Genomic DNA, 18373 nt, shown 5'->3' on the forward strand with positions numbered 1-18373 from the left:
ACATTAGATAGATTATATAAACTGTAAAATATTAATAATAATTGGATTAATATTATTATTATTAGTTTTAATGATTTCTGCATCGTCAGTCCTTTTTTTCTGCTCTGTTGTCAACATGTACAGTAATGGGAAATCCAGAGTCTTGCCCGTTTAGCGTTAGCCATTAGCTTCTCCAACCAATCACACAGTCACGTGGTTTTTGCGCACTCCAGTTGTATAGAACCTCCTTGGTGGCTTCATCCTTCAGCTAGTTTCTGCCATTTGTGCTTGCTAATACCCAGAGAATTCATAATAAATTACTGTGATACTAAGATTACTCAAACTCGACTTTTTAAACTTTTAAGTTTACAGCAGCACATTTAAAGGATGGTTCAGACCTTTAGAAGTGTGGCTTTTTGAAAAGATTATGAACAGGTAATATCTTACCTGTTGTAGACAGATTTTAAAGGACCTCAGTTAAAAATGTCTGATCAGACTGACAAGTTCATGGCTAGTCAGATCGATGCCAAGACAAAAATCGATCCCTACCATCTTAAAACAACTTTAATTTCAAGCCTTTATGTGCCACAGTTTGTATGAGTCAGACCCAGAAATGCAAACAACTATGGCAGTGCTTAAGATGAAACTTGAAGATTTATTAGAGAAAACAACGAGGAAGAACATAAAACTGATGTGGCAGCAAAAATGACAACAAAAAATTTCAACCATGTTGAACCATGTCTCCGTGTCGAGAAAACACAGAGCGCAGGTGAAGGGAAAACTGGGAGACTACCATAAATAACTGGTTCCATTCAACCAAGATGAGTAAATGTAAAAGATTTTCGTATTTACTCAGCTTGATTGAGTGAATCCAGTTGACATCACTTGATTGAAGGGGGTAACATGCAAAATTGACTTTTTTTAGTTTTATATCATGCTATAATGTCCTTCCCCCATCAAAAACATACCCCGAGTGTTGCTTTAACTCATAGAGAAATCCTTGAATCTCCTGTGATAGCCATGTGGAGCTGCCTTAATGCCTGCTGGTACAAAGCTCTGCCTATTTACACAAAGCTCCTCCCTGGAGCTCAGTTTGCAGCTGAGCTCCCGCCCCACTGAGCACCCCTCCCCCGAAGCGTTGTTGTGAAGACGTGCTGAAGCGGGAGTGTTGGAAACGGTAGGTGATTCCTAAAGAGACAGAGGCCAATTTCAAGGCATTTACCAAGGCCTACCACTGTGAACACGCCATATCTTGTCTGATGTGGGAAGCTAAGCAGTGTAGGTCCTGTTAGTATATGGATGGAAGACCACCTGGGAACACTAAGTGCTAAAAAACCAGTATAGGAGTTATGCCCACACTGGAACATAAACAATAGAAAATCTTTGACCTTAGTAGTTCATACAGTAGGTCACCTTCTACTGGAGGATGACAAGAAGAAGGTAACAGTTACTTGATTGTGGTATAAAATTGAACAATACGCCAGGAAAATATTTAACACCCCACTCCCTTTACCCAACTGACATTAAAGTTTTAATCACTATTGTTTCTAATTGCACTCTTTAAAAACTTGGTTTCTAACACAAATATGTTTGTAATCTTCAGTTACTCACAACAGATATGATGCGTCCCAATCCCGCACTTATGTTGAGAATGGCACAGGGTTTTCAATCCAGTATGCCTCGGGAAATGTCAGGGGATTCCTCAGTGAGGATGTGGTTGTGGTGAGTTTAAAGTCTGGAAGCAATAAATCAAAGCCGTTTCTTTTTTACAATATATGTCTGAAGACACTACACATGTCGTGCTTTATAACTCCTTCGTGTTTGATCCCTGCAGGTTGGTGGTATCCCTGTGGTGCAGGTATTTGCTGAAGCCAACTTTCTGTCAGCCATGCCTTTCATTTTTGCCAAGTTTGATGGTGTGCTGGGGATGGGTTACCCCAATGCGGCCATTGATGGGATTACTCCGGTGTTTGACCACATCATGTCTCAGCACATCCTTAAAGAAGAGGTGTTTTCTATCTACTACAGCAGGTGTGTTTTAGTGATACACTGAGCTTCTACGCCGTATCAGTTTGTGTGCAATCCACCAGAGGGAGAAACATGATACAATCTCAAGAAATTGTCTTTTTTTCTATGTATTGTTTGGATTTTTTTAAGAGGCTACAAATTAGAATTTAATTGATTTGGGACAAAATGTATTTTACAAGAGAACAATTGTTGGAGATAATGTATGTAATTTCACCATCAATTCCAAAATGTTGAGAGGTGTTTTAAAGTAAGTTTAAACTCATACCACTTTTCAGAAGAAAAAAATGTATATTTGATGGCACAACACATTTTTTAAAAAGCTGGAATAAAGTGGCATGATTATGGCCACTTTATTCCATGATTATGGAATAATGATGATGAAACAGCAGGTGGAGGATTTGCAACTAAATAGGTTAATTAGTGACAAATAAATAAGAGGACTGAGTAAATAAAGGAAATTTTAAAATAATGATGAACAAAGGTTCACCAGTCTGTGAAAAACGATGTCTAAAAATAGTGGCTCCATTTCCGAAAAATGAACTTGAGAGTTTTTGTTATCATCTACGGTTCATATTAGCATCAAAGGATTTCAAGAATTTGGAGAAATGTCCCGATGCATCTCAGTAATCCAGGTAGAAAAAAATCAAAAAGAAAAAAAAAAACAAGTAGGTCCTCTGGATGGGTTCTTCTTTAGTGAAACGTTTTGTCTCTCCTCCAAGACACTTCTTCAGTCTGATGAGTTTCAGGTGAGAATTTGGATAAATGTGTGCACGCAAAGAGTTACCCTTCTGCTAGAAAACAGAAAGAAAATGATTTGCAAACTTCTGACACTCGAAGCACTGAGCCTAAAATGCTGAGACACGATGAGGGATAGAGCCCCTGGGCACAGAGCCGTCTAACCCACCCCCCAATCAAACCAGCTGCAGACAATACAGCTGTGTTTTGAAGTCTTGTTATGGTTGCTTTTTGTGTGTTTTACACAGGTTTTCTTCATTTAGTTTTGGTTGGGTGAACCACTTGGTGGCTAAATGGATTTCTTTGTGGTGATTCTGCTGCTCTTTGTAGTCACTTTGTGTCGTTTTGTAGTAGTTTTGTGGATTTTTATAACATGATGTTGTCACTGTGTTGGATTTTAAGATTTTTTGACTTGCTCTAAACCTTATGCGTGTCACTTTGCATGTCTGTAATATCTGTCATTTGGAATCTGTTTTAGGTCAATCACTGTTTACCCCATGCTTAAACAGGAGTCTGTGAGCCTGAGCTACAGTATTTGGCTCTGTCGTGTGTTGCCTGTCGACTCAGTCATTTAACTTTTCGTGGGTTTTCCATGTTTTCAGGGATCCAACACACTCCCCTGGTGGAGAGCTGGTCCTTGGAGGTACAGACCCAAACTACTACACGGGAAACTTTAATTATTTGGAAATCAGAGAAGTAGGAAAGTGGGAAATCACAATGAAAGGGTGAGATCTTTGATTAATGATTCCTAATAGACCAATGAGAAATTGCACGTTTTGTTTTTGTTTTGTTATTGTCATAAATCTCTTTTCTCATTCTGTCAGTGTTTCTGTTGGAGCAGAGATGATGTTTTGTTCAGAGGGCTGCACGGCTGTTATCGATACGGGCTCCTCTTACATCACAGGCCCCGCCTCCTCCATGTCTGTCCTGATGAAAACCATCGGCGCTCAGCTGGATGAAACTGGAGTATGTTTTAAACACAGGCTAACATTTTACTCAAAGAAAAAAAAACACCCTAAAACAAACCTGATCATTGTGCTTTACTTTGTGCTGCTCACCAGTACAAAGTCAGCTGCGATGCAGTGAAGACGCTGCCCATGGTCACTTTTCATTTGGGTGGCCGAGAATATCCACTCACGCATGAGGATTATATCTTATGGGTAAAAAACTGTCTAAATGTCTAAATATTTTCTAGTTTAGTTTCTTTATGCAAACTAGCAGCTTTAACTAATATTACATTAATTTGTTGCAGCAATCACATGTCGAAGGGGATGTCTGCATCGTCACGTTCAGGGGTTTGGATGTTCCACCACCAATGGGTCCCATTTGGATTTTGGGAGCCAACTTCATTGCTCAATACTACACGGAGTTCGATCGTCGCCATAATAGGATAGGATTTGCTTCAGCAGTCTGACATAAAGTCAAACATTATTTATATTTTTGCCTGAATAATTTTGATGCTAACACTCAAATGTTTCCTGCCATCTCTTGGTCCATAGCGCACCATTAGGTGTATTAATGATTAAAAAGCCTTCTTCTTAACTACAGCGATAAAAAGGAAACATGCATTATTTTTTGCTTTTTTTTTTTTTTGTTCTTTGGCAGGATTTCTACTGAACATCTTGTGAACATTTATAACACTAATTTATGTAGGTTTTTCTGCTAATTCATTCTTTCTGTGAGCTGATCTGCCTGATATGAACAATAAAATCTACACCTGCTTCAACTCTTCATAAGGGTAATATTGTAGTTATTAGAGATTTTATTTTGTGTTCATCTCAAAATAGCTGATTCTATCTTTTCCAATTCTATCTGCTAAGTCTATGTTGTGATCAAGATGTGGAAAATCAACACTGAAGTTAAAAGCAGATGCTTTAACAATTTTGACAGCCACACCAGAGGCTGAAAATACTTTTAGGTAAAGAAACTCAGTTTTAAATTATGTAAAAAATTGAGTTAAATGCTTTCTTTAAGGTAAATTGACTCTCTAGAGTAATTTTAGAAATTTAAAATGTACCTAAGCTATTTAGTAAAATCGTAATGTTAAAAAGTGAAAGTTGTCTTTTTACTTGGCAAAATAACACAATCAAGTAAATTACCTTCAGTTATTAAAATGCTGTATAAATCAAAAATAAATTGAACTTTGAATCATAGCCTATTTAAACCTTAAAATTGGCCTCCAGCTTTTTAAGAAGCTCCTACCTTTTCCAACACTCCCACTTCAGCGCGTCTTCACATCAATGCTTCAGGGGAGTTTGGCTGCAGACTGAGCTCCAGGGAGGAGCTTTGTACAGAGGTGGTGCTTTGTTCCAGCAAGAGCTTAAGCAGCTCCACAGGAGATTCAAGGATTTCTCCAACATGCATGAATGAGTCAAAGCAACACTCTGGGTATGATTTTGATGAGGAATGACATAATAAGATGATATAAAGCTGAAAAAGGTCGATTTTGCATAATAATCCCCCTTTTACCAAAAGTGACTTAACACAAACACTTATTTCTGCTTACACTGGACACATCAAGACAATAAAGACATAAAAGCATCAAAATCAATCAGATGTTCTTGTCAGATCTTTTGTCTCCTGTTCTCTGAATTGTCCAAGAATTTCAGTCTTGTGATGGAAAGTGACAGTAAAGATGTTGTGGTTTTTCCCTCTAACATCCGTGAATTGTCTGCCTCTGATTTTTATCTGTTTAAATGTGCCGTTATGTGACCATGGACACTGGCACCTGATCAAAAGTCCAGCCATTGCAGAAATGTCAGATTGGGTCAATAAAACTCTTCTGTCTGGAAGCCTGATTAAACTGTTGTCTCTCACATTTGGAGGAGATAACCTTACAAATACCGTGATAACAATTAAATGAAACATTGTTTTTGGAAAAGGAGTCCTGAAACTTTGAATTTCACGTTATGAAATCTGTCATATAACCAGACATTATTCTGATAACTTTAGCTTTCCAAAGACATAATTATGTCAATGTCAATTTTTTATATAACACATTTATAACAACAAGGCTGGGCAAAGTGCTTTTCTAGTACATCAACGAACAAATTCAACAGAATTAAACACAAAAATCACCAAAGACATTTGGTTTATACTTTTCCAATTATAATTTAGAAAAATATATACATTTATATTTAATCATCATGTCAAACCAAATCATTTTTTTATTTAGAACAGCAGATAAAACCATAAAATTGTAGCTTGATTTCTGAAAAAGCAATTTTGTTTTCTTAAAGTTGATTAGTTGTAGCGGCTGTCCATTCATCCACTGGTTACTTGTTTGAGAGTATCATTAAACTCTTTCCAGTAGTTTGTGAAATAATCTAACATGGCAGAAAAACATGCAAATAAACACACATTTAGAAGACAAAAGCTCATAAATTTAAACAGAATCTCCATTTTGCACAAGTCATGTTGTTTTGTTACCCATTTGGACATAAAAGAGCTAATAGGAACAGAAATGTCTACGAATAACTAACAAATACCACCGATACTGAAAGAAGTCCTTGTTAAAATTGTTTTAACTTGTTTACCTCTCAGCATGTGAAAAAACAGGGTTCAAAATGTCAGGTTTGTGAGAAGTCAAAAGTGAACAGGTTTGGAGCGAAACAGACTCGGGAGACCAGATACAAAAGGTAAGTGATTTTATTTACAGTGAGGGTCGGGGTGTGAACTGGAGAAGCTGCAAAGGAAGGACAGCCGGTGAGTATTTGTTTGATGGGAGAAGAGATCTTGCAATAATGATAAGGATCTATTTTCTTACAGGTCGATGAGGGAGGAGCGGCACAGAGGAGAAGGTGAGAATCCACGGAGGTGAGTTGTTTTCTTTTTATTTCCAGGTTGAGTTGATCCAAGGTGAATAGGTGAGTTCCTGAGGCGTTGGAGGCAGACAGGCAGGTGATCAGAGCTGAGGTGTTATTTCCTTTGGACGACACGGTGGGATCACGGGCAGGAGCACTAGACATAAAAAACACAGTTAGTTTCAACAAGAAGGTTTTTAAAGTAGAGCAGCCAGGACAAATACCATAAGGCATGTGTTGCTCCGGCGAGGATCAGTTCACCAGTGTCGTCTTATAAAGCCCTCAGGTGCTCATCAGAAGATCAGCTGCAGCTGCGCTGATTAATGCCTCAGCCACTCAGGAAACTGCTGGTGAAAAAACTCAAATTGCTACACAAAACAGGCCAACATTCTAATAATGTATCTTAATGATTCATAAAAACATCCTGTATTCGATTTTTTTATATCTGGCTACATTTATGATATCAAACATAGTGGGAAAATTTAGGACTTAGAATGGGAATGCAAGCAGAGTGAATGTTTGAGATGTGAAAAGAAATTAATTAGGACCAAAGTCATCAAAGTATTTTTACAAAAACTGAAGTCTAGCTACAGTTGTCTTTGAAACAGATCAAACCATGTATCAAGTGTTCAAAAAAAATTTTTTTTTTCATCAGACATCATTTAACTTTTCTTTACTGCAAAGTTTTACCAAAGAGTTACCAAGGAGTTACCACTCTGATGTTTTTTTTATTGTTTTATAAGTCCAGTCTAGTCTAGATTGTATATGCAAAGGGAGAAAGACTCAATATGTTTCCCAGTTTGGAAACAAACCTCATTATTTAAACCATTCTCTATAAAAGATTTTCCTGATGAAAACCTTCCAAGATGCAGATGGACACGAGGAGTTGGACTTTCAATAAAAACTTGAAAAGAAAGTTTGAAAACACCAGATTAACAAGATCACAAGCCATTTTAAAATTACTGGTTAAATAAAGTATTTGAGGAGGCAGAATTGGACTTGGCAGAATGCTCTCTGGTCTTGTTTTTGTTATTTGTTTTTTGGAGTCTTTTTTTTCTTAATTTTTCTACATTAATGTTCCTTTATGCAATCTGTGTTATCATTTTGAAATCTAATTGCATTTAAGAGATACTAAGATATCTTTTTAAAAGTTATTTAAAAGCTTAAAATGTCAAAAACAAAGCAAGTCGATTTCACAGATGATCTTTAATTGTAAACAGAAAAAAAAAGAAAAAGAAAACCATTTCACATGATTGGTCTACAACCACAGACCAGTTTAGTCCTCCACATCCTTCAAGCCTGGGATACCTTGACAAACTTGTGAATGTGGGAGGTGTTAAAGAGGGCTGCCTGTCAGCTGAATCAGTCAGTCTCAGTTTGAACTCACTGAAGGCAGGAGGAGCACGTTAGCCAACACTTTGAAGGACAGCGCCACATGACGGAGTGTCACATTTACTTAACAAGAAATTCCTTTCTGTGGAGTGGACGTGGATATATGAAAACGACCTCTTTGCTTCAATGTGTGTGACAAAGGAGTTTGGTGTTTTCCACTGTCAAACACGTACCAGATGACCATCCCTGTGTCAACCCTGAGTCAGAGCAAAGCTAAGGTAGGAGAGAGCTTTTGGCTAATCAGTGCAATGCCAAAGACAAATCCCACTCTAAAATATTTTTTATGCAATTTGTCATTATATGTGCGATAATCACTGCTCGATTGTGCAGTTTCTTGACTTAGAGATAAGAAAAGTTTGGGAACAATGATGTGCTGAGTGATATTTGCATCACATGGCCCTGCCTTTACCACATTCCTGTCACATCAGTAGTTTTATTAGATTAAATTAATCTGATTATGTGTCATCATTGGGCATGAAGTGAGTTCCCAGTAATATTACTAAATTACATTCTTATTTTCTGCTTTCTTTCTTTATTTGTTTTGCCTTAGGGATAATCTCCTGTCACATTTCTCGTTCAAATAATAAAAAAAAACATTGTTTACCTTTAAATTGAAGCCTTGATGACATAAGTCCTGACTTTCTCTTTTCTTTCTGCTCCAGACAATCATCTTTTTATGAAACTATAACTGGCTGAAGTGTTTTGCATTAGCTTATTACGTGTCTTTCCTGTGCAAAAGTCAAATGGCACACAGTTATATGAGAAACAGCCAGAAAACATAAGAAAAAACACATTTTCTTGTTTTCTGACTCTTAATCCATGTCAGAAGTTAAGTCGAGAAACATTTTGTTCTTTTGTTTAAATCCGGGGTCTTGCTTTGCATCTGGTTTGTATTTGTCAATAGATGAAGGCAAATGTGAAGTCGAACAAATCATGTGAAGGATTAACCCCACCACCCAAAACAATCTTTAAGTGTTAAGACCTTTTGTCTTAATGTGGAGAGCACAGGCTTGTTGCTGAGTTTTCCGTCCATCTGTAGTTTGTTTGCTCTTGAGTGAGGAGAGTGTGATGGGACAATGGAAGGACTTTGAGGAGCTAATGAATGAAGAGAATGAAAGGACATAAAGAGTATAAGTCATAAAAACTGTGAACCAGGGAGTGAGAAAACTTAGTGAGGATGAAGCTTGGAATGCCTTGAAAAGGATGAAGAGCTGGAGGGCAGTTGGACCTGATGGCGTACCAGTAGAGGTATGGAAATGCCTACAGGTGAGATGGCAGTGATTATTCAACGGCATCGAGGAGGTGTGTGCTGGTGCCCCCCCACCCCTTTTTTTTTTGAAGAACAAATATGACAAACAGAGTTGTATCAACGACATGAGGTTTAAGCTGATGAGCCACGTGATCAAGATCCAGAAGAGAGTTGTGGAAGCTAGGGTTAGACAAGAGGCGATTATAAGTGTGGTTTCATGCCAAGAAAAAAGCACCAGAGATGTCATTTGAGGATGCTGATGAAGTTGTCCAGAAAGCATCAAAAAGCATTTCATTGTGTCTTCGTGGATTTAGAAAAAAAAAGGAAATGACAGGGTGATGAGGGAGGAGCTGTTGTGCTGTATGAGGAAATCTGGAGTGGCAAGGAAGTATGTTAGACTGGTACAGGACATGTATGAGGACAGCGGGACAATGGTAAGATGTCGCAAATTGGAGGTGGGACTGCATCAAGAATCGGCTCTGAGTCACTTATTGTTTCTGGTGATGAGGTCAGGCAGGAATCCTCTTGGACTATGATATTTGCAGATGACACCGTTATCTTTGGTGAGGATGGGGAACAGGTGGAAGAGAACTTGGAGAGGTGGCAGCATGCACTTGTAAGAAGAGAAGAAAAGGTTAGCAATGAAACTTAGCAGTGGTATGAGAGAGTTTGTGTGTTTGAATTTGAGGAAAAGAAGAGTCCGGACAGGATGGAATGCATGGAGACAATTTCCGGTAGAGTTTTGTGACAAAAAGATGGCAGCAAAGGCCAAAAGAGAGGTTTACAAGAAAGTAGTGAGGTGTTGTAGGGTTTGGAGGCAGAGACATTGACAAAAAGGCAGGAGACAGAATTGGAAGTGTCAGAATTAAAGATGCTTAGGTTATCTTTGGGAGTGAATGAGATCATCAGAGGTACAGCACACATATGTCAACTTGTACAGATTGTCTGTAAGTTATAAGGATTTTACGTCATTTTGCAAGTATAGAGCAATCTCACGGATTTTTTCCAAGTCTTACGGATTTTTTCAAAACCTCATTTTCAAATTTATCTAACATGTCAGAGCCTGTAGGATGATTTCAAAAATAAATAGCATCAAACAGCCATCTTCCAACCTGTTCTGCTGCTAGAAATAAGTTTTGAACTTTTCCCGCTCTCCTTTCCTCCTGCTTCGCAGCGATCACCTTCATGTCCGCAGCTGACAGGACCCCCCCCCCCCACACACACACACACACACACACCCACAGGTGCGAGTTGTACGGGTTTTTTTGCAAAATTTACAGATTTTTGAGGCTCTTTATACAGGTAAACGTCCAAAAAAGGTTTACATGTATGAGCACAGGTCAGGGAAATAAAGTTCGAGGCCACAATGAAATGAAGGATGACTCACTGTGGTGACCCCTGAAGATGGACTAGCCAAAGAAAAAGGGGATGTTGCCTTAAGGTGCTTGGTAGCAGGCATCAGAAGATAAAAGAGGAGTCTACCTTTTGAATTCTGTAGCCTAAAAAGAAAGAAAAAACTCAAATTTATCTCAAATTTGACACACTCAAGCATTGTCTATCTTTATAATCTATTCAAATTTCACTTAAATCATTGTCATTTCACACAGTTCACAGGCTCAGTGGTTAGTGCTGATGCCTCACAGTAAGAAGGTCCTGGGTTCAATCCCTGTTTGGACCTGGAGTCTTTCTGTGAGGAGTTTGCATGTTCTCCTCATGCTTGTGTGGGTTCTCGCTGGAAACTCCAGTTTCTCACACGCCCCAAAAACCTGTATGGTTTGCCTTCAGGCCCAGGCTTCCCTTGAAAAAGAGGTCTGCGATATCGATGGGATTTGCCTGGTTTAACAACAGCAAAATAATAAGTGTAAAGTTTTTATTTATACTTTTACTGCAGCTTCTCTTAAATGCTTCAAGAATTTGAGAAGAAATGCAAGTATAGGTAACAATCCAGTTGTGGAATTGCACCACATTTTGGTAGCATTTCCATCAGAGAATTTATTTATTTATTTATTTATTTATTTATTTATTTATTTATTTATTTATTTATTTATTTTGTTTTCCACAAAAAAATCTTATCTGGCTCTGGAAGGTGCCACAGAAAAAGAGAGCCCATTATATTTTATTTACTTATGGCTGAGATACTATGAAGACTGTAATTTGATAGTATTGTTAGTGTTTTCTACTATGCTTGAGTCAAAAAAAGGCATTTTAATCTGGTTTTTCGTTGGCGTGATTTGTGTTTGTGTCAGTTGCAGGTAAAGTGTCTGTGTGTGCTTATGTTCCTGAGCTTCCCCCAGGCAATGACTGAGATCCCTGGTCCATGCAGACACTCAATTACTAGGGACCACCTGCTGACGGTTCGGCAGCTGGTAGGTGTTAAAGCAAGATCAAAATGATCGGATGAAATATTCCCAGGATGAGATCTTCCTGCTGTTGTTTCTTCAGATGGATAACCAGTTGAGGAGCGGATGTTCAATTACGTACACATTCATAGAACGGAGAACGTTGGTAAGGCAGCTCTTGTTGGAGGGGATGGTTTATCACCTGCTGTGTATGTTTGTGTGTATGCATTTGTTATACTATTGGCCAATTATCTTATGAACCACTTGGTAGACTGTAATGAAACTCTCATTGGATGTACATCTAAAACCTACAACTATTTGGAATCAAACTAATTAAAAACAGCTGGTGAAGTAAGCTGACCGTAGACAACATAAAAAGACCATAAGTTTGACAGATATTGAGCAAAAAATGGATGTCCTCTACTCAGAACACTACCAGCTCAGGCAGAATCTCACACGAGATTTATGGACATCATTTAGAAGGTTTAACCTAAGTGGCTACTCTTCTCATGTCTCAGCTTAAGATATTAGCCTTCATGAAAGGTGATCGATTCTTAATTCTAGGAATTTGATTAGTTCTAGGAAAGTTTCATTTGAAGTATGTTAACGGTTTACTTCCTCCACAGAGCAAATGTTGTTTTGTGAAAGCTGCATTACCTTGGATATTGGAGCTGCTCACTACCCACTTCAAGTACAGCCGGGGTTCAGTAAATGATGGCTATGTTCAGACCCTGAGAAGAGTCATTCTTAACATTTATTCTCAGAGGTGTGTGCCTGAGATCAATGAAGAGGTTGAGGTGAGTTGTGGGAAAGAACTTGCCTTTTGAAAACATTTCAAATTGGAATTTGTTAGGTGAGAAATCCTCCCGGGATCTGTTTGCAGGATAAGCCTGAGAGTTTTGAAATGGTCCACCGTGGGTCTCCTTTAGACGCCCTGCGGAAAGTTTCAGAGGTGCTGACTGTTTACTGGGAGCTGGCGGCCACCTGTGACTCGCCAGTCGACTGGAGATGCCAGGACGAATACTCAGAAACCTTCAGCTCCCCAACGGAGGAGCTCCCCGTAGAGTCCACCTCACAGTATTTTACAGGTGTGTAATCTAATCTTTTAGGAATGCTGTGCGATGGATGAGAAATGCAGATGTCTGAGATCACAGAGCATGTGGGATTTTCTTCAGACAGTTATGAAAGGAACTCGGCAAAGGCCTCGCAGAGAAGACCGAGCAAAGACCTGTACAGGCTTGGCTTCATCATTACGTCCATCTGCGGAGGACTGCTAATTATATTTACACTCTACTGTCTCATCATAAACAAGGTACGAATCAGCAATCACACACGTTCTAATGACATTTATACCATGCATTCTGGTCATATTGTAATAAAACGGGCCTTGGCAGAAAGGCGAGAAGCTCTGAATTCTTCAGACGTCATAACAAAACAAGGTGGAAGCCGGCTTTATTCTTCACCATTACATAAAAAAAGTACTAAAACAAACAAGTGTGTTTATGTTCTTATTCCTTTATTAAGCAGTTTTGCTATTATTTGAACTGCCAAAAAAGTGTAGAGCTCATTGTGAGCAGTGGTTTTCTTCTGGCTGGTGCACACTCCACATTAAATTTTAGTCACGCAGCCTAAATTAATGAGCCTAACACTGTGAGCTCAACTTTCACTTCTTTCACAATCACTCCTGTGGGACAGAAATAATAAGAAAACGATCATAAAACAATAATATATATTCCTCTCTTAACAGCTACAAAACATACTTGGTCACACAGCACAAGCCTAGTTGCTGTTTAAAGTAGCTAAATAGTTGGAATGAGAGCAACTGTTCTGTGTTTGTCTTGAATGTCAGACATTTAACCCTGATAGGAGAAGTTTAATGTTTTGTGTATGATCCAGATATTTCCTATTTGCCTGGGATCACTGGACTAGTTCAGCTAAGTTAATAGACAATTATGCCAAATTCTGGGCCTGTCTTATCTCTGAGCAGTGCAGTAGTATTCTTTTAGGGATCTAACTGTTACATGTTGTGCTGGAAATACAGGGACTAAAGTTAGCTTGTTATGAGGTAGAAATATGTGGAAATATTTATTAGACCAAGGAAATCAAATTTTAAAACCACTTCCATCTCCCAGCCTGATGGGGGCTGGTTTACTTTTTGCCCTGTCTGAGTTCCTGCATTCCCCACAAGGTTCTTTTAAAAGAGAAAAACAGTTGTTTGAAAGGCAAAAAAGTAGGATGATACTGTTTTTTTGCCTTGTAAGTGTGTGCATATTTGTGTTTGTGTGTCTGTTATTGAAATATCTTGTGGACCACGAGACAGATTTTATTAAAAAATTTGAAATAATTGTCAGACATGCTTCTACAACCAATTAATTTTGGAGCCAAACCAATTTCAGATGAACTGAATTGGTTTGAGTCCGTACGTCTGCCATTCTGTCATTTGTTGTTACAGAAAATACAGCTTCAGATCAAATGGCAGAGAGGCTTAGTTTTGTCAAGTTGAAGCACAAGCTAGTAAGAAGTGATGATGAACAGCAGAAATGTAAATGTCTCCCTAACGTTTCCCTGAAGCTTTATGTCATCTTGACTGGCTGCATGGTTTACATGTGTGGTTCTTTCTTTAGATGCAGTCTTTTCAATAAGTATATTTGTATCAGTTCACTATAGTTAAAGCAAAGATGTATGTGATACTCATATCAATATGGTGGTTAGAAGACCTGTTGAGAGCAGTTTGAAAGAAGAAAAACAAACCTACAGTGGCTGATAGGACTCTGCAACCTATGAGTTTATATTAAAGAAGACAGACGTACTGCTTTAAATATGTTGACAGATTTTCCTCCTTCCCATCATCTGCGTATAGTTACCAGTCCCAAAAAACAAGGGGAAAAGCAGGAAGCAAATGGTTTTGTTTAAGTAGCGTTGCCTTCAGAATCCTTTAAGTTCATGGATTATTTTTGGACACATTTTTGTTCCTCACACTGTTGCAATTAGCTAAATTTAGAGGGCTTTGTTACACAGAAAAGTGCTCATTAAAGCATGTTTTGTGTATTTTAGTCTTAGAGGACACACTATTTGCTAAATTAGAGATAAATGTGTTCTTAGCTGACAGACAGTGACATGTTCTGAACTTAACTGAAGTAGGAAGTTTAAGGTATTGATGTACTTGTTCAGCTAATTTAATTTGTGCAGGAATCAGTCAGTGCTGATTAAGTTTGAAAGGAGGCCTTTGATCTAATTTATGCCAAATTACTCTTAAAGCTCAGAATGTCTTTTGTTGACTGTTGTAGCCAACAAATAGCATGCTAAACTTCTTTTCAAGAACATTTCTCCAAACCAGAGTTTTTAGTAAATAACTTGCAACATTGAAACACTTAAACACAATAAATAAACGCATGCAAAGAAGTCATTGGTTTTGCGCTTCTGCTTTTTTCTCCATTCTTTATTTCTGTTGGGAACTTTTAAACGATTCTGCATTTTGACTGACCTTTTGACCACTGTGGGACTTTTTGTTTCTAAGACTTGGCTTACACCAAATGACTGTGGAGAAAGCAGGAAAAGATTTTATCACTGGGGTCATCTTTAATGTCAGTGAAACAATGAACACATCATTCAAAATCAATGCTGCCTTTCCAAAGAAACCAAAAATCATAACTACCGCAAACAAAGAGAAAATACCTCCAACTAATGGGATTATGCTGAAAACAGCAGCTGCAAAAGCAACATTTACTGCTAAACGTTAGCCAAAAGTAACAGAACAGTAGTAAAACTAAAATAAAAATGGAGGAATTGGAAAAAATAATTCAATGCATTATGGGAAAATATTTGTAAATAAATGTAACTTATTGAAAAGTATAAAAGTTACAAAGCCCATGAACATTTGTGCGAATAGCTAAAATAGCCCAAAGCATGCAAAAAAAGATTGGGGAAAAAAACCTGCACCAAAAATAAAAACAAGAAAAAAAAAAACAAATATGTTTGTATTTCTTAAGGAATCAAAATCATCTTATAATGAAAATGGACTGAGTAACAGCTGATTTAAAGTGCTAAAATGAAGTTTTGCACAATCTTGATTGATTTTGAGAGATCTTTCAAAATCTGTATAGTGCTTGTGTGTTGGAGATGACTCAAAGCTACTACCTCATTAAATTTTAGGTCAGCATCTGCAAAACTGAGTTCTAGTCATTTTACTACAATAAATTAGTTGTGGCAGACATCCAGGGACAGAACTAACCTTTTTTGCAAGGGATGGCACAGGGGCTGCATGTTGTTTAGAGGGGCACATACAGTTAAATAAAACTACTCTGGATTTGAAAATTTGACAGAGTCACATAGCTATAATTCAGCTGTTTAAAGAGATGCTGAGCTTAAACTGTTTTTATGCCAATTGCTAATCCCAGTTAACAGTTAGTTGATGAATCCCAGCTAACTACTAATGCTGATACAAATTTTACAAAGGGCTATAAGCAATTTTTAAATGTACACAGCTAAAAAATAGTGTAGTATCAGCAACGATAATTACCTTAATCTGAATGCAAATACAAAATCCAAGATGGTGAAATTTTGAATGGCTATAACTCTTTAGAAATTTCGAGCTAAAATTAGGTGTTGTGGTAGCCGAAAGCAATCCCCAGAACATTCTAAAAGCTAACCTCAATTGTAAGCTACGGGCTAATGCTAATTTAAAGAAGAGATATATTTCAGTCCATTTTAGACATATAAAGCTGAAAATTATAATAGTATAGCCAACATCTTCAACATGTTCTAACTGCAAATCAAAATATCAAGATAGCCACCTAACATAAAAATGAAAAATTACTGAAAATCAAAAATTATTAGAGATATTTAGCTGAAATTAAGCGTGGTGGAGAATGATGCCCAACACATTCTAAATTCAAATAAAAATCAAAGATGGTCACCAAAGCAAATTTCTATTTAAAATTTAGCTATAAATGAGCTTGTTTATTTTAACCATATTGAGTTTAAATTTGGTGTGACGGGAGCTGCGGTCACTAACATGTAGTAAAGTTAAATCAAATGACGGCCACGTGGCAATCTCCATCAAAGTTTCTTAAGCCGGGTACACACGGATGCGTTTTGAGCAGCCTAAGCAGCCAGTTTACACGTAATGTCTATGATGAACGTGTGTCTAGGGGCAGCGCGGCGCATTTAGCATGTTTAGTGTGGCGCGCAAGGTTGCGTTAGGTGCGGTAGAGCGTTTTCCGTGCATACGGCTTGTCAAAGCAGCCGACGCTCGAGTTAAAAAAATTTAACTTTTGCTGCTCGACGCGCTGCGTAAACCAATCAGAGAGAATAATTTTTCCATGTGACGGTTTTCTGAATGTTGTCCACTGACTTGAAACAGACGGCCAGGAGCTCTTTAGCTGAAATCGACCGCCTACAGTCGGTGTTCTGGCTGGACATATCAGCACCATGTGGGTCAGAGTCTTGTTAAACTGACCACTGTGTTAAACTGGGCTCAGGACAGAAAAATAGTTTGTCAGCTCCATAGACTTAAATATAAAGATCACTAGACTGCGCCCCGCCCACACTGTAGTGTCTGTGACAGCATGGAGGAGCAAAAATGGTGTCTAAAAGGCCAACAGCTCATAGAAACTAATGGATAAAAGCAAGCTGAACCGGATCTGTTTCACAGATTATTGGTCATGTTTTAACAATAATTAATAATTATGTTAATTTCATTCAACAATCATGTAAAACAGCAGATTTATACCAGAAAAATATATCATTTATAAGTTACAATGATCTAAACCAGATCTGAAGTCAGCCTGTAACTTAGACTGTAGCTTGTTGAAAAATGATGACTTCAGCTAGTAATAAAGTATATTTATTATTTCTTCTTACTGTCATAAAAAATAAAAATATTCATATTTACCAGTCAACAGTTAGAAAATGTTCTCTGGTTATAAGATGAAACTTGTCTCTATTAGCTAATCATCTTCTCAACATGTCAGGTTCCTCTAACAGAAACCTAAAAATACTCACATTTATAATATTATTTTACACTCTGTAGGTCTAAATATTAATAAGAGGACAAATCAGCTGTAATATTTAATAGTTTGTGTTAAATTGTAGCATGATTCAACAGTGCTACACTCTGTATATATGCTCCACATGCTAATATCAGCTAACCAGTTCAACAAATAACAGTGATTACATCGACTTTATAAGATTAATTTAATTTTAAACTGTTACATTATGTTCTGCTCAGATCACACTGAGCTAAATAAGATCAAATCTGCTGACTTGTTTAGTGAAATGAGATTTTTCTGTTGATAAATCCATGACACAAACAGCTTTTCTGACATTATTTAAAACATTATATAGATTATATAAACTGTAAAATATTGTGTGGTCGCTGGGGGGACTCTCCCAGTTCTCCCCTATGGTCTGATCTGGGTGGTGGGTGGGCGGATCTTCCCGTGCGGGTGCCCCTTGGGGCTCTGCGCTCGGGATTCTCCTCGGGCCCTTGGGCTCTGGTCTTCCCTATGTCTGCCTCGTGTCTTGGGGGTTGGGTCTCGGTCCTCCACAGTCACTATTAAATATTCCATTGGAGAAATCTTGTATCTACACGCATGTTCACAACTGCTCACAAACAGGTGCTCTGGTCCGGGGGGTTCTGACAGGTCACTGAGTGTGTATATATGTCTATGTGTATATGCGGACAATATTTATGAATGTAGGCATGTGTGTATGTATATCTTTATACAAACCCCAAAACCAAAAAAGTTGGCACGTTGTGTAAATCGTAAATAAAAACAGAATACAATGACTTGCAAATCATTTTCAACCATATTCAATTGAACACACTGCAAAGACCACATACCTAA

The 18373-nt window shown here is 37.9% G+C and overlaps 2 protein-coding genes and 1 long non-coding RNA gene across 5 annotated transcripts in view; 2 read left to right on the forward strand and 1 right to left on the reverse strand.

Moving 5' to 3' along the window:
- The window catches only part of ren (renin), a 9839-nt gene extending 5383 nt beyond the window's left edge, over window positions 1–4456 (forward strand). The window contains exons 5-10 of the mRNA XM_014015646.1: window positions 1583–1701; window positions 1814–2010; window positions 3345–3467; window positions 3567–3708; window positions 3804–3902; window positions 3995–4456. Of these exons, the coding sequence (XP_013871100.1) occupies window positions 1583–1701; window positions 1814–2010; window positions 3345–3467; window positions 3567–3708; window positions 3804–3902; window positions 3995–4156 (842 nt within the window). The 3' untranslated portion in view covers window positions 4157–4456. The remainder of the gene's footprint in view (window positions 1–1582; window positions 1702–1813; window positions 2011–3344; window positions 3468–3566; window positions 3709–3803; window positions 3903–3994) is intronic.
- A 1854-nt stretch (window positions 4457–6310) lies between these two features.
- Window positions 6311–6919, reverse strand: LOC106522586 (uncharacterized). The gene is made up of 3 exons (XR_001310799.1): window positions 6770–6919; window positions 6509–6702; window positions 6311–6427 (listed from the first exon to the last, which is right to left on the reverse strand). It is a non-coding gene; the product is annotated as an uncharacterized LOC106522586 (long non-coding RNA).
- Window positions 6920–7944: 1025 nt separating this feature from the next.
- The window catches only part of csf1b (colony stimulating factor 1b (macrophage)), a 20121-nt gene continuing 9692 nt past the window's right edge, over window positions 7945–18373 (forward strand). Inside the window, exons 1-6 of one of the 3 annotated variants that reach the window (XM_014016332.1) lie at window positions 7945–8155; window positions 11433–11552; window positions 11629–11691; window positions 12152–12322; window positions 12409–12613; window positions 12701–12837. In XM_014016332.1, the coding sequence (XP_013871786.1) occupies window positions 8114–8155; window positions 11433–11552; window positions 11629–11691; window positions 12152–12322; window positions 12409–12613; window positions 12701–12837 (738 nt within the window). In that variant the 5' untranslated portion in view covers window positions 7945–8113. Of the gene's footprint in view, window positions 8156–11432; window positions 11553–11628; window positions 11692–12151; window positions 12323–12408; window positions 12614–12700; window positions 12838–18373 lie in introns of those variants that run through there. The other 2 variants (XM_014016338.1, XM_014016345.1) reach the window with 2 other exon arrangements.

Source organism: Austrofundulus limnaeus, unplaced genomic scaffold, assembly GCF_001266775.1.
Source record: "Austrofundulus limnaeus strain Quisiro unplaced genomic scaffold, Austrofundulus_limnaeus-1.0 Scaffold3, whole genome shotgun sequence".
Taxonomy (NCBI): Eukaryota; Metazoa; Chordata; class Actinopteri; order Cyprinodontiformes; family Rivulidae; genus Austrofundulus; species Austrofundulus limnaeus.